The sequence below is a fragment of the Phaenicophaeus curvirostris genome, chromosome 8, assembly GCF_032191515.1.
Source record: "Phaenicophaeus curvirostris isolate KB17595 chromosome 8, BPBGC_Pcur_1.0, whole genome shotgun sequence".
NCBI lineage: Eukaryota > Metazoa > Chordata > Aves > Cuculiformes > Cuculidae > Phaenicophaeus > Phaenicophaeus curvirostris.
In genome coordinates, this window is record NC_091399.1 from 13325687 (window position 1) to 13339779 (window position 14093).

The 14093-nt window shown below is 37.1% G+C and overlaps 1 protein-coding gene across 3 annotated transcripts in view; it reads right to left on the reverse strand.

Moving 5' to 3' along the window:
- Positions 1 to 14093, reverse strand: part of DENND1B (DENN domain containing 1B) — a 165178-nt gene that overhangs the window by 62104 nt on the left and 88981 nt on the right. For all 3 annotated transcript variants that reach the window (XM_069862529.1, XM_069862528.1, XM_069862530.1), the window contains one exon: positions 13595 to 13705. In XM_069862529.1, coding sequence (XP_069718630.1) covers positions 13595 to 13705 — 111 coding nt within the window. The remainder of the gene's footprint in view (positions 1 to 13594; positions 13706 to 14093) is intronic.

Here is a 14093-nt window from a genome sequence, read left to right on the forward strand (position 1 = left end):
CCTGCTCAGCTCTTTCCTTGAAAAAAAAGGAGAATAAACATGCACTGCTTGATGTTTATCATGGGCAAATGCAGGTACTGCTATTAACACACAGAACTTGAGCGCACCCCAGCTGCAATAAGATAGGCTGAGGAGGAAAGACTACAGGGAGTTTTTTGGTCCACGTTTCTATGTTTTGGAACAACTGGAATTGATCTGAACTTGTCTGAAGCCACAGAGGTGCACTAAACTCAACAGCAGGATTTCCAAACTGCCTTTAAAAAAAATCTGAAGTTAATATTCCCTGTGACAGCAAAGCAACTTTATTGTAATCATCCAACACTCCCTTCCCAAAGCAGGGACTGGCAAATCTAGCACTAGCATCTCCAGAATATGAAGGACGCCTTGACCAAGAAAGGAGGTGTTACTATCTGCTTACCATCCCAAATGGACAGTTCTGTTTTTCTAAAACAAACGAGCAAACAAACAAAAGACCACCAAAAAAAAAAAACACCTAGCCCCCCCAAAAAATATGGAATTGGTTAGAAAAGTGGTCAAGTTCACTCCTCAAGTGAACAAAATAATCTGCAATACCTGGAGAATTTAATCTATCAAATTTTTGTTATCAGCGCATCACTCAAATATATTTATTTGATTATGCAGCTGTAAAGTTACAACAGAACACAAAAACATTGAGACTGTGTTCAAAAGAAGGTACCCTACATCCAGCACATAAAACACTAAAAACCTCATAAAGAAAAGAAAAAAGCAATTTTAAAAAGAAGGGAATACCCCACATAGAAGACATCAAGCTTATGGAAAAAATATAAGACTAATGTTTTAAATCACAACAAACTTGCCATCTGAGGTTAGCTTGGTAATAGCACTGCTTAGTAGACCTCTACATTTACAGCAACAAAACAAAGAGCTAAAAATAAAATGTAAATTCTGTCCATACAGCAAATGCTAAAACATTTTGGATTTTGCTGGGAAAAACCCCCACTTTGTGGAACAGTTCAGCAGTTAAAGCTTTCACACCCTGACTGTCTTGGACATTTAGACTTGTAAATAAAAGTTATACTGCAATTTTGTACATTTATTTTTACACTAAAAATTAAAAAAGTGCTAAGACCATTACAGCAGAAATCACAATTACAATTTGTGCAGTATAGTTTGCTCAGCACTCAGATTAATATAACACGATTAAATATGGAAAAGAAAAGGCTCTGAAAGCTCCTGAGGGATATCATTAGGGCAAATTGCCAAAGAATGAAACATGAGCCAGTCAGGAGAGTCTGGAAGCTTCAGTAGTACCAAGGGACTTGAATGTTCGACAGTTGGAGCTTCAGCAATGTGTGAACTTCAGGTTAAGGTATCAGGAGACTCTGTTCACTGACACACAGAATGTCACTATTGACCAGCGAACTGCCCAAGCCTGACAGCTACACTGCAGAAAGCCAAGTATATCATAATTCCATATTTAAACTCTTTGTTTCAGATTAGTATCTCATTTCTTAGCTTTACATCAAACCCCCACAATTACTCTCATCTTAGACTTATAATAATGGCTCTTTTAATAATTACTGTGATGTTACTAAGAATTCATTGATTTGAGGGAAGAAATAAATTAGTGTCTTACCCCTCTTCTACACAGTGGGATTTACAAGTTTTATTTCCATATTATGTTTCTCTGTAGTTCACCCAATGATTCTGACAGCACAGTCAAGCTCAGCATTTTTTTTGCTCTTTTACTCAAAATAGGTATAAAATTACTAACTATTATGTCCACATACTATTGTGCAAAGTATACAAATTTCACACCACAATTACCTATATATAAATTAGCATTGCATATATTTCAATCACAGACTAAAATAAAGCTGAGTATACAGGATATCCCCTGATGTATACAGCCACCCCCTCCTCCCCTTAATAGGCATTCTTAAATTATGAATTAAGATGTCTATACTACCTGCAAGAAGACACATTTTCTTATGTACACGTCTGTGTTATATTTTGGTTCTCACTTTAATAGAGGAAGTGGATAATTCCTTAGAAACATTAGATGTTTTATTAACTCTCTTGCTTTACAATCTATATTTTGGTGTGGCATCTATTTACCATTCTTAATTTTAAAAGATCTACTAAATCTTACTATTTCTAGCAGGGAAAGTGGAGATTTGATTAGTTACACATCAAGGTTTTGTTGCACTGTTCCTTTCTTTTCTTTTCTATTCAATAACATCTTAGTGTAACAACATATTTAAACATTTCCATCTATGCTGCTGCAGTAGGTTTCCAAACATTTTAGTACAGCAGAAATATGTTTTATAGTTTCCTGTTGTATACAGACTGTAACAGAAGCAGCTATGGGGATCTGCTGCTCTTCAAACTGTGTGACATTTTAATACTGTGCCAACTCCGTCTTTAAGCAAATACTGATAAGATAACCATGGATTTTATATTAAAAATTGCACACTTCTGGCAAATTCTCTTTTTGCCTTTTTTACTGTTTCAACAGTGACTGCATTCAGCATTTCTCAAATGCATCAGCTATCTAAATAACTAGCCTCTCTGACTTATCCAATCTTCTAAGCTACTGCAAATCCTGGAATAATGCTGCATGTCTTAAGGAAACAGACAGTTTAAGAGATCTGAAAAACATTCGGGGACCAGGTAGAGCCCAACTGCTTACATCAGAATTCAGAGCTCTATACAGACAACACTGGAATTTGTGGGTGCCTGGCAGCATCTGTGCTTGGGAACAGAGCCAGCCAGAGTCCTGGCAGGCACCCTGCCGAACACTGGAGGAGAAGATGGGAAGGCAGAGAGCACACTACAAGCTCTTAGGTGCAGAAATCAGCATCTGTTGCATGGCCAAGCAGTGAGATCTTTTGCAGAAAGCAATTCCTTACTTTATATAGGGAAATCTAGGCATCTGTGTGGAGCCTGTGTTTTGATAGCTATCTATTCCAAACAGAAATTATCAAGATCCACCTTTTAGAAGAAATTGGTAAGAAAAAAAATGTCACAGATAAGAAATCTTTTTCAAGAGGTCATTATCCTTTTCCTGAATTACCTTTAAGTTGTCTTCAAGGCTGTGTACAACCTTACCTGTTTTTCCAGTGACTGTGAACTGTGATCCCCTTTCCAAATAAACTTATATATATAAGGTAAAAGCTTCAGCCTGACAAAAATATATATATAAATATATATAAATATATAGATAGATATTTATGTGTATACACACATAGGTGATTGCTCAACTCTGTAGTTTGCTAAAAAAATCTTAACATTCCAGAACAGTACTGCAGAACATAGTCACTGTAAATCTGAGAGTTGATTACATGTTTTGGGGCAACAAATGATGTGGAGACCTACTCCTGCAGTCCACTGCTCTGGAAAAGACCTGCCAGAGCTGTATTTCTATCTATAATAAAATTGGCAGGCAGTTTCAAAGTAAAATTTTGGCCTGTTGAAACCCCTTTATCAATATCAAACAGAACTTTTAATATATCTCCTTCCAACAGTTTTGATTTTTTAGACTGTTAGTCTCCATTTCAAAGAATGTCTCCTAGTCAAAACAACTTTTATTTCAAAAACAGATCTAATAATGTGGTTTTAAATCACATCAACCACGAGTCAATTGACTTCAACTAGTTTAAAAACAACTTTTAGATCAAAAATGTCAATGTTCAAGCTTCTAATAAATAGACAACTTTGATTTGTAATCCCTGGCATTTGCATTGGACATGAAAAGAAGTTTCCTGTCCCATGCTAAAGTAACAAATTTACTAATGTTACTGAGTACAACAGAAAGTTTTGGTCTGTTTCTGATCTCTTCTGATAAGACACTACAGCCAGCATCATCATATTAGCATTCATCACTCTGCAAGGAAAGTATGTGGTGTTTTCTCCAGATTTTTGTAGTGATTCTGGTACAATAATTTTATCTTTGTACCCTGAAAAAAAAAAATGCTGGAACTACGTGCCTGGTGGTAATGCAGTCTCTGCAAACAGTGGGAAACCACATTACAAAGTTTGTCAACAAAATTCAATATTGAATGATAGTAAATTGATTACTACCAAATCCCTGCAAGACTGACATAATGCACAAATTCTAGAGAATGGTGAATTACCTTCTACCTTACAACAATAAGCAGCCACTTGGGAAGACTGTTGTTCAAAATCTACGCTCTGCTGAACAGGAACAGTCAGGAAAAGTTTTAGTTCAAGACTTGATCAAAGCAGGTTAACCTACTCCTGGGAAAATGAAGAGTGCAGCTCCTTCCTGTCCCTCACGTGGATGCAGTAACTGTACATCTGCTACCCTAGTATATGCTTCTGTCAATGAAGCTTCCTGTTCTAGATTTCAGAGGGACTGGCTCCTTTTCTTTTTTCTTTTCTTCTCTAATTTTAGTTTTTGCTAAAACACTGCAACTGTTTAGAGGCATTCTACTTCGGCTGAAAGACTCTCTGCAGACTCACACATTACACTTATTTGATACCTATTATTCACATAATTTCAATGAGTAGCAAAAAACTTATCTGGTAGTTATTTGCTATCTATACAAACTATTTTCTTCAGAGCCTTTTCTATAGAAAACCAAAGGTAAAAAGAGAGGCAGAGCATAGGTGACAAGACCTGCACACACTGCAATCCACAAACTAGAAACACAGAAACTGATGAGCAGAATCTTGTCAGAAAGCCAAAAACAGCAACAGAAGTTAGAAAAAACGCTGAAGTAAAATTAACCCATAATACCATACAACCTTTCAAAACCTACTGTAAGCCACCAAAGAACTACTGTGATAAAACCATTCCCTGAAAAACTTTCAAGCACTGTCAATCTCTGTCAACACTATGCCCAGAACTGGGTACTGCTGCACTCTCTCCCTCCTCCCTCACAGCCCCGTTGGGCCAAGGAACTGCTTCCCTCCCACTGCCTCGACCACACATATGTTGGAAGATGCTGAAGATTGTTAGTAATGTCATCTACTTACCAATACCTATAGCAATAAATTGTAGGAGATGGCTCATATTTTTTTTACCACAATTCCAGCATAAACCTGGATTAATCCTTACTACCATTACTCCAAAAGTCCCAGTTCATGAGAATTACTGAGAAACCACTCTCTGCTTCCTCTCAGCCACACAAGTGAAAGGCAGCCTCTTGTCTACATTATTACAACTCCTAAAATTAGTAGGTTTGCTGGAGGGCATTCACATCTAAATGTTGTTTGATTGGGAATTAAATCAGGCCCCGAACTTGTAAGAGATACTTAACAGGTGCTAAGACCGACCTTCCCATCCATTTTCTGAATGGTAGGGGGAAGACTGCTGGGGAGTAAGAGTAGGAAGGGAGCCTTTGCTTTTGCGTAATTCCTTTCCCAGCTCTAAAGAATAAACAGTCGGACTAAATCATAAACTTAGTCAGTTCTGCTGACAATGGTGAGAAGTCAGCATTCACTAACAAAAATAAATTTAGCAACAAAAGAGAACAGAATATACTGTCTAAGCCACGATATCCAAAGCCGCTTCTTATGCATTTCTTTAACTCAGCTCCTGGCTAATCATTTCCCATCTGCCATCTCTATAATCTTTAAGAAGAAAAAGAGGGAGGATCTTAAATGAGCCATAATGCATTTTCCTCCTGCTGGCAAGATGAGACTCCCAGCTCTCCTCTCTCACAGAAGGGAAAGAGGGGAAGGGAAATATATTTCCAACCCACAGAGGTAAATTTTAAATTTTTCCATTGTGAAACTTAAATGTGTGAAAGAAAACACTAACACAAAAAACCTTGTTGTCTTCTAGGGCTTGGGGGGTTTTTTTAGTATTATTTGCTTCCTTTTACCCCCGTTACTGGGAGTAGGAAAGGGAAGAGAAGAGTGTTATTCATGAATTTGACAGCACTTCATGTACAATCAATTTCATTCTTCTCTTGCAATTCTTGATTCACAAAGCAGCATTATGGCATCATTCTTGTGCATTAGTTTCGAAAGGAAAAGAAAAGACTGCAGACACTGTTCCTTGCCTGTGGCTCCAGGAGTGACATGTTTCCCTATAATGGAAGCCGAGCAGAAAATAAAATTGAAGTGGTAGTAGACAGGTGAGCACTCAAGGAGCAATACCACTGCATACTGTGCCTATACTAAGGACCTACACACACTTTCATAGGTAATCACTATAACAAAGTAGGTGTGGATGGTATAGAAAAAGCCACATAACTTGATTTAGGTGTTCAATTTCTTCGAAGGTATTTTTCATAGGTTGAAAATGAAACTTCTGGAAGTTAGTCATCAGTTTTTATCCCTAACATGTTACACATTAGGTTAACTAATAGGCCTGTTCGTTTATCCTATATTTGTTTATCCTATAATGAAATACTTATGCTTCTTTATATAATCTGTTCAATAATTTAATTTTCCTCATGTTTCTTCTTTACATCTCCGTACTTTTTTAATGATTTGTTTATTCTTATTTTGACACTCATTTGTTCCCTAACTTCTTTATCTCTTCCTCTCTCACAAAAACACAGAAGACCAAATATACACATCTTTTTGTCCCTTTTACTAACCATCTCCTGACTTACCCTTTCCTCTCTCCTTTTTTTTATGACCTGTCTCCATAAACATATACGCTCCCATAAAACAAGAAAATTCTGCATGTATTTCTTACTTCAGAAAGGGGAGTTTCCAGGAAATAATTTTTACTAACATTTCCTCCCCCAGAGTAACTCCATGGTATGTTCTTCTGCCATACGCTAATTAAGAAGCAGCAGGGAACAGCTCCTTTGTGAACAGCTGACAGACAACTTATTTACTGCAAGCAAGAGGAGAGATAACTACTGACTGTGTTATAATTCATCTTGTCATTGGTGAACTTAGGAAAAAAAGAATGATAAAACAGCAGTGACCACGAAAAAATCAGAAAACTTGCCATAACAGCCCAGCAGAACAGAGAGCCAGTATTACAGGCACATATCTGCAAACCTCACATTTCACACGACCACCAGCAGGAGATTTTTAGTGGGCAAGACAGTTCTGGTCAACGGAATACAGACTCTTTCACTTTCAGTTCTCATAGAGCCCAACCACGAAGGACTCTACTTAAAGGCTCCTCTCAGATGGCATATGCTCACAGCAGCACATGCACTGGCTCTACACAGCATCTTGTTCTGTCAGTTTTTACTGAACTGCCAAGGATTATAGGAATTGGAAAAAGAAACAACTTTTGCCCCAGATTATCTTAATCTTGAATTTGCTCTTTTTTCTCAAAGTGCTACTAAGCGAAAAATCTGATTTTGAAATAAATTTTTAGATCTGTCTTTCTGTCTACATGCACTTTATTGTGGAGTGTGGACTGGGGGTGGTTGTGTTTGTTTGAGGTTTCGTTGGTTGTTTTTTCTTACTAAAACCAATGCTTCATTTTTTACACAGAGGGCAGGCAATAGCAATCTGTGACTTCGCCCCCCATTGAACGAAAAATAATCATTTGCTGACAATGCACTTGAATTTATTTTCAGGAATTCTTTCACAATTATCTCTCCTAATATACTGTGGCAATGGGACAACTAATCTAAACTTCAAGACTAGGACAGCTTTCCAGGTCTGGCTGTGTATCCTAAGTGCATTTTGATTCCATGTTGACTTACCACAGCTTCCTTGTATGCTCCCTATGGGTGTTCCACGGGACCTCAAATGCACCCACAACACACACCTCTGCTCAGTTTATCTCAGACTCACTACACCTGAACTATGAAAAATTAAATTATTAAACACCAATCCTTATCTACTCCCAGACCAAATGGTCTAATTGACCTAATATTCCAAAATGAATTCTAATTATGCTTCTGGGAGCTCACTGAGCATCAGCGGAATATCTGCTCTGCCTTGCAAGTTAATGATAAATTCACATCCATTTCTTGTTTTCCAAGCACTACTTTTAGCTCTTGCATATTTCTGCTCACTACGTACTATGAAACAGGAATTCGAAATATAAATTAAATTTCAAATCTATAATTTTATAAATTATTGGAACAGTATAATTTACAATGCATTTGCCATACATTCCATAAATAAAGTTTTAGATAAAACTCCGATTGCACTGCAGTGCCCCATTAAAATAAATTAGATGTTATAGCTGGTTTACTCAGAACTAGGAGTATTACTCAAGCGTAATAGTGTGAGGACATCACTAAGCTGTATGACAGCTCCTAATGCCACTATCTCTCCAACATGGAAGGCCTATACAGAACCAATTGTTCCACTGTCTTGGATTTAGTTTGCACCAGAGAAGTAGCTCCATAAATGGCCAGTTTGTACTCAGAACATAAAAATACAGAAGAGGAATTGTCTGTCTTTCCATGCTCCATACTAACGTGCACTGTTCTCCAAAATGACATCCCAGTGATCTGGCCTAGTCACAAAGGGCTGCTTGGCAGTTTTTTTAACCATATCCATTAATCTCCAACTTGTAAAACGCAGAGAGATTTAAGTGAAGTAAGAGAAATAGACAACCACTACAGCTGTTTTCTGATTCAGCTGATGATATTTCCACCTTGGGACACAAGGATTTTGGAATAAACTCAAGAATCTCGTATTTAGGGTCAGATGCAGAAGGAGTGAAGCAATTCATAAAGATGATGTGTTTAGAGCTAGGGGTGTCTCACTTTCTCTGGCAGTTGGTATTTACATTCTCTTGGCTCTACGTCTTCCCAGAGTCTGAGTGACCACAGATACTGTGTCTGTACCTGAACAAGACTAACATTACAAGGAACATGAAGCCGCTGCTCAGTCCAATCCACTATGATGGCCGAGGGCAACTGCTGAAAGATCTCTTTGCATATAAACAACAGTAAAAGTGATTCCACAAATGTGTGTTTAAGTGTAAATTTATATTCAGTGCTCCTTCTCTACAGAAAACAAAAAAGTTTTTATCTCTTGTTGACATACACATTTGTTTTTACAGCGATCACCAAACAAACCTACAGCCAGTGCAAAGTAGAACTTTGCGACCACAGTGCTCTCAGACACATCAGACTTGTATTACCTGAAACAAATATTGGTCAAAACGGAGATAACATTTAGACATTTGCTTTAAAGTGTAGCATCCTTTCCACCTGCCAGCACAGGCCACAGAAGACACACTCTAGTTAACATATTACTGACAGGATGATGAGAAATCTCCTGTCAGACACTGGCCAGCCGGGTGTTTGAGACAAAACGCACAGCCCCAGCTGACTAGTTAGGGAAAGACTGGTGAGGTACAATTACAGAGGCATATGACAAGCTTTCATGCTTGAGTGACTTGAGAACTGATGACACGGCTTTAAACAGCAATCCTTCCTACCTCCGGTCACAAAACAGCAATAAGTCAACTGATGCACTGTTGTAAAATCATGATTTATTCCTTTGCTTTGAATACATGAGAGTGTGGTATGATGTTCTGGTAGACTACCACAGCAGGTGCACTTGGGGCTGAAACATCCAGGGCCTGCCTCCAGCATGCATAAAATCAATGCTGTAGTTCAGCCTTCCTGGAAAAACCATCCTCAGTACTTTAATAATTTATAGAAAGATTGAATTAAAAAATTATTTTTCCTGAAACTCTTACAGCTCCATGCAACTAGTAAGAATACATGCAGATGCAGTGACGTGTGAGAAAAAGGTGCTGTGCAAGAACATACAGCATGACATTTAGGAAAGGTCTTCCTTTTACTGCTGAAACGGAACAACTAACAGCCACCCCTGTGAATAGATCAATTCCTTTGTTTCATTCATCCTTGCATTTAATTCAAAGCCACATCATTTCCTTCTCTTCTGGAATTAACTGTTCAAAAGCCAGAAATGGTAATTTTTGCTAGAAACAGATCTTAGAGAGCATAATCCTTGGGCTAGCTGAATCCATCTCACACTTAACACTAAGCCTGAAGCAAGCTGTGAGGTTCGCGAAAATCACATTATTACAGTGGTTGGAAAGTCAAGCTAATAAAAGAATCGATAGTTAGGGCAAGTAACGACCCAGAAGCTATGACAGAAAGGAGTGGTGGGAAGCCACCGCCATAAGATACCACTTATATCTTGGTAGTAATTTGTGGGGCAAGCAGACAAAGATTCCACTCAAGGAGTTTTTAAATGGGGTAAAACACTGAAAATCAATTTAAAGATGTAAATAACACATAACAATTGCAAAAATCAGAAGATGCACATAAAACAAAGCGTGCTTGCCTGAAATAAAATATAAGCTGGTAATTGAAACACACCATCAGGATAAAATGGGACTTACCTTTTTCTTAAAAAACCTCTCTCAACAACTTAAAGCATGCTAGCTTTATTCTCTTTCTCCTTTTTCCTCCAAGCAAACGTTCATTTTAAACACAGAATAATCTTCCCCCCACTTTCCCATATCAGGATTGATACTTTATTGAGCATAATTAAAGCCTGGAATTTATAGGACAGAAATGCCAGACAAAGAATTCCTGTACATAAGTAAGTCTATTTTTCCATTCCTGGCCCTCCGCAAGAAGGGCAAGGAGAAAGTGAGCAAGGCCTTGAATTATGCCTTTTGTTATCAGTCACTGCCCTGAGATAATGAACCGTAACAGCACTGATAACTCAAAGGTGACATTGCAACCCAGTCTTCATGAACTGACATAAACACTTGATACTCAGTTAACCCCAAAGATAAGGCACAACTCCCTTAACAGAAAGTTGTACTTGAGAGCACTATTTTTGAACAAATAATCTTTTCAAGCATCAAGCCATAATTTAGAAATACTAAAATGCACCCATTACAACACAACATACCAGTCTGCAGTGTTTTATACACAACAGGAAATCAGTACAAAGCCAGCACATATCAACATTCACATACACTCCATTTGTTTATTTGTATTATATTAAGCAATGCAACATTTTCAAGAATATCTTATGCCGAAACCATATTTAATGATTCTTGGAAATTTAATCAAATTCTTACAGGAGATACTGAGAAGTATGTCATTTGCTTTTTAAACTACATCACTCTGTAAAGGAGCAAGCCTCACATCAGTCCCATTCTGTTTATGAAAGAGTTTAGCAGGTGGCAGTCCTCACTGAAATTCCTGGTAAGCCAGCTCTACTTTTCTGTTTTATCTGAACTCACTCCTGCAAATGAAAATTAAGCTAGACCTATATCAAAAGTGTATCTGATATGATGTAGCAGTAATGACTTAAATAATGCTAGCCAACTCAAAAAATAACCAGAAGAAAATAAAACTAACGTGTTGTCTTTTTTTGGACTTGACCTGCAATCTACTATTTACATTCACAGCTTGGGGACATCCAAATGCCTACTACAGAAGTCTGATATTGCTACCTGTTCTTTCTCAGGAGAGTAATATGAATTATTTTCAAGTGACGGAATCATCAATGCTCACCAAGATGACCAATACTTCATGAATAGGTGAGGAATAAACACCTCAATTTTGAACAAAGTTAAAGTTTCTCACAACCAGCATACCATAGCTGCTGTTCTTTAATGACTTCCAAGGAGCTTGGAATTGGAACACAGAAATAATGTTGTCCAGATCAGCACAGTGTGATTCTGATACCTCTTCTTCTCAAGTCTTATCATAACAATAGATATCAGTTGAGATGTTCAGCCTAACAAAAACAAGTCTTAAGAGGAATCAAATGTAGGCTGAGAGTACAACTCTAAACCATGTTAAGCAGATAGACACATGTCCACCTGCAGAATTAATCTTCCAAAGGCACAGAGCAGCCACCACAATTCCTGTTTCCTCTCTTCTGTAGCAACAAAAAAGATTTGACCGGGGCATCATTGGAGCCCAGGTTTCTCTAGATTTTTTCCTGGTTTTCTGTTCTGTTTCTCTCTCCCTCTTGCGGGAGGGGAGATGGGAAGCATTTTTAATTTTTGTTGTTGTTTTAAATATAGCAAGCTGAGTCCCAGGCTGACAAACTGGAAAAAAAATTAAAATGGAAAAAAACAAAAATTAAAAAAAAATAAAAATTGCTGCAAGATGTGAACTTCTACTAAGCCAGGTTCTCTGAAAGGCTTTGCCTTCAAATTCTCTTCACCATCTGGGCAGTTTCATTATCACGCTGTAATGCCCAATCCTTCCCCTAGCCATTTTGGCAGACAGGAGAAGAAAAAAGTGTGACAGAATACAGAAATTACCTAAGAGAAAGTAAAAACTTCAATGCATAAAAATATGTCATAGACCAGTAATTTGAAGATCGCTTATATTCATTCACTATTTATTTTTCTGGTTTTCAGTTGTTCACGTGGCCTCTGCTTATAAAACTCTGTTTCCTTACTCTCTATTCACCATAGACTGATTTAGCTCCATACTCTGCAAACCACTAGTGACGTGCTACCTGCTACCTTTGTGCAGCCCCCTATCTGCAACAGCAGCAGCAGGTCCAGAGACTCAACACCACGGTGTTTAAAAATAAATAACATGGCACCTACATAATTGCTACAACCATCTGAAATTGTAAAACTTATCAGCCTTTTATGCTGATTCAGAATCTTCTCTAATTTACTTTTGACTCACAAGAATTTAAAGGGATTTTATCCACTATTTAGAAACCAAAATTTCTCACCTCTTATATGCACACATATATATTCAGAAATTGCCACCTGCAAGTCTTTGAAAATATTAATTTTTAGTACTGTATTCAACCTTATACCTATATGTTGAAAATAACTGTTTGTTTGTTCGGTAGTAGAATTAGCAGTGTTCGGGAACATAAAGTTCACTTTCCACCACAGAAAGCATATTAAACAAAATGTTTCATGTGGTACTGCTGGGAAAAAAAAAAAAGATATTTTCAGTGACCATGCTTAACAGTCTAAATATTCTGCATAACAAACACGCTCTGATGAAAGTTGGTCATAAAAGTGACAATCTTGCACTAATGCAAAAGTAATCTTGGGATTGTTTTCAAAATATGGGATATTTTAAGAGTCGTAAGATTCTGGGAAAAGTAAAATGAAGTAATATCTGAATATTTAGGTATACTTTCAAAAGGAAACATAACATTCTTATTAAGAAGTCTAAGCAGACATAAGGGGAAAAAACACAGATAGTAGACTAAAACCTTTAAAAAAAATGCTATTTGGAGTTCTACATTATTATCAGTCTGAAGAGCGGCTCCAAATCAGAGCTATTACAGTATGCACTCCCAAACCACTCTAACAAAGATGAATCTACCTATTACCAGGTTAGGATAGCAGCTATTATTATGGATCCTTGATTTCTTTCAAGTAGCTCCAATGGAATAAGCCACAAGTGAATAATAAAGATCTTATAATAGCCCTTAAGAATTCTTTTTAGGTTAGAAGGCACAGAAATGAACTCAGGAGAGTTAAAAGAACTCTCATCTCCTGATAAGAAAAATAATTAACCTGACTTAATGTATCTGAGTGGGTCTTATATAAATCAGACTTTTGTACTTCAAGAGCCAGACTAAAACCACATATCAGGGAAGTATGTAGATATTGTCTTATAAGTACACACGGAACATATCTAAAACCACAAAGGTCTGCAGGTCGTTTTGTGAAATGTTCAATATATTCCACTTAAAAGGAGAAGAGTGAAGTACTTACAGTGCTTAGTTTGCTAGAGGTAATAATGATTCGTCTCTCGTGCAACATACTGGCATAAAGTTGCAGCATGTTGTTCACATCCACAGCAACAAAATATTCAGTGAGGTTTCTCTGTTTAAATAAATAAGACATTAACAATATAGCAACGGTAGTAGCTAAGTGGAACATTTTACATATTACTTACAAAAAAATTTTGTCCTATTAGTAGGTGGGGGAAAAAAACACAACTATGAAAGAAACCCTTTTGCATTAAAATTTGTATGCTTAAAGAAAAATCGATTGGGTTTTAAAGCCAAAGAAAAACTGACTTTGCTATAAGTTATTAATATTTTTCTCATTTTATTATGCTTCTGAATTTATATTTGCCTCTATTTTCAAATTTGAAGTCATATGAAATTGGTATTATACCTACAGCACCATATACTACTAGGGTAACCATTACTTCCAACCCAGGAACTGATTCTTCCACCACCGCAATAACTGTTCTGTAATAGCTACA